This window comes from Loa loa (assembly GCF_000183805.2).
Source record: "Loa loa unplaced genomic scaffold supercont3.542, whole genome shotgun sequence".
Lineage (NCBI taxonomy): Eukaryota > Metazoa > Nematoda > Chromadorea > Rhabditida > Onchocercidae > Loa > Loa loa.
Genome location: NW_018108722.1, coordinates 28,540 through 30,145, shown reverse-complemented (window position 1 = coordinate 30,145; position 1,606 = coordinate 28,540). Strand labels below are relative to the sequence as shown.

Genomic DNA, 1,606 nt, shown 5'->3' with positions numbered 1-1,606 from the left:
CTGCACGAGAAGTTTGAAATAATGGATTGATTAGTACTTTGATTGACTGAATGATTGGTTAAATCATTTCAGTATATTAGTTTTTGAAACTTCCATTTAAAAAATTTAATTCAAAGTTCCGTCTTTTTCTTAATTTATGCTTTTTTTTTTAAAAAAAAAAGGCAAAACAATCTGATAATTTGGGCATAAATAAAAAAACTTTCATCGTTTTAAAAAAAATTCCTCCATTCCGTTATAATGTTTGAATCATTTATTGGTGAGAAAAACTAAAGCTATCTGAAAACAAAAAAAAAAAGCTATCAAAAACTGTTAATAAATAGCTAACTATTACACATTTAATTCAAAAATCCTTTAGTTTGCAATTGTATTAATTTCAAGCACAATCATTTAGTTCTAGAAAATTTAATCGAATTTTAGGAAATAAATTTATTTTCACTAATAGTTTCGTAAAGTCGTTTTTTTCTTATTTTAAGGAACGACAAAAATTAAATTCAATTTGCCAACTTGCGCTAAAATTATTAAACCTTATTTTTCATTTTTTTATTTTTTGTTTTAAGGATTTTAATGATTCAAATAATTATTATTTCATTTTGTTGCTCTTTCTTTGTGATGACTAAAGAAGAGAAGCATATAAAAGGAGTTAGAAATGTTCGCATTTATATTCCAATTAATGGATCGCAAACAATTGATTTCGGATTTAATGTTCGAAATGTTTTTGCATTTTCCCTGAAAAGTGATAAACTTAATGAGCGACCGATAATTCTTATTCGAAATGGACGCTTATCTCGAGAAGGGGTAATGTGATATTGTTTAATTATTAGTTTGATTTAATAAGCACAATCAAAATTGTTGCATTATTTTAAATGAAATTAAAATTATCAATTCCTATTAGATATTTCAGCAAATGATTCAAATTATTTGTCACTTCTTATTTGATATATTGTAAATAATTCAAAATTTTTAATTTTCTAGCACATTTCGTTTGATTCATTTGGTACACAAAATTTTTAATTATATTTGACATAATTTTATTCGATAAATGTTTTTTCGCTTTATTCAAAACAATTTTGCCTTTATTTGGAATACGAGTTAATTTTTAAAACTAAACTAAACTTTTTATATTCTTCAGCATGAAAAATTATTTAATAATTTTTTTTGCCATTATAATTAATCGCAAAATGATTCTTAAAAATTTTTTCGTTTAAAATTAGAATGAAAGTTCTATTCAGCAATGATTGATTAATATAACAGGAAGGAATAAATTACCATTGAGAAAAGGAAGGTTAATGCATTTTTGGATGGTTGCATTGCTAATTGATGCATTTGAGGATAGCATTGATTTCTGCGGGATTAGCATTCATTTCTATCGCTGATTTTGAACTGATTCTTGAAATAATGAATTGATTCTCCCTTTCCGTAGAAAGGTTTCTATGCTGAAATAAAGGTAATAATATAGGTAAGATAATAAGATAATGAAATAAAGGATTATTATTATTATTATTATTATTATTATTATTATTATTATTATTATTATTATTATTATTATTATTATTATTATTATTATTATTATTATTATTATTATTATTATTATTATTATTATTATTAT

General features: G+C 22.7%; 1 protein-coding gene across 1 annotated transcript; it reads left to right on the top strand.

The window, feature by feature from the left end:
* Positions 1–609: 609 nt before the first annotated feature.
* LOAG_13280 (hypothetical protein) lies at positions 610–795 on the top strand (the record flags this gene model as incomplete). Its single annotated transcript, XM_003148790.1, has 1 exon — positions 610–795. A coding segment is annotated over one exon (186 nt), but the record flags the coding sequence as incomplete, so codon positions are not given.
* Between the last annotated feature and the right edge of the window lie 811 nt (positions 796–1,606).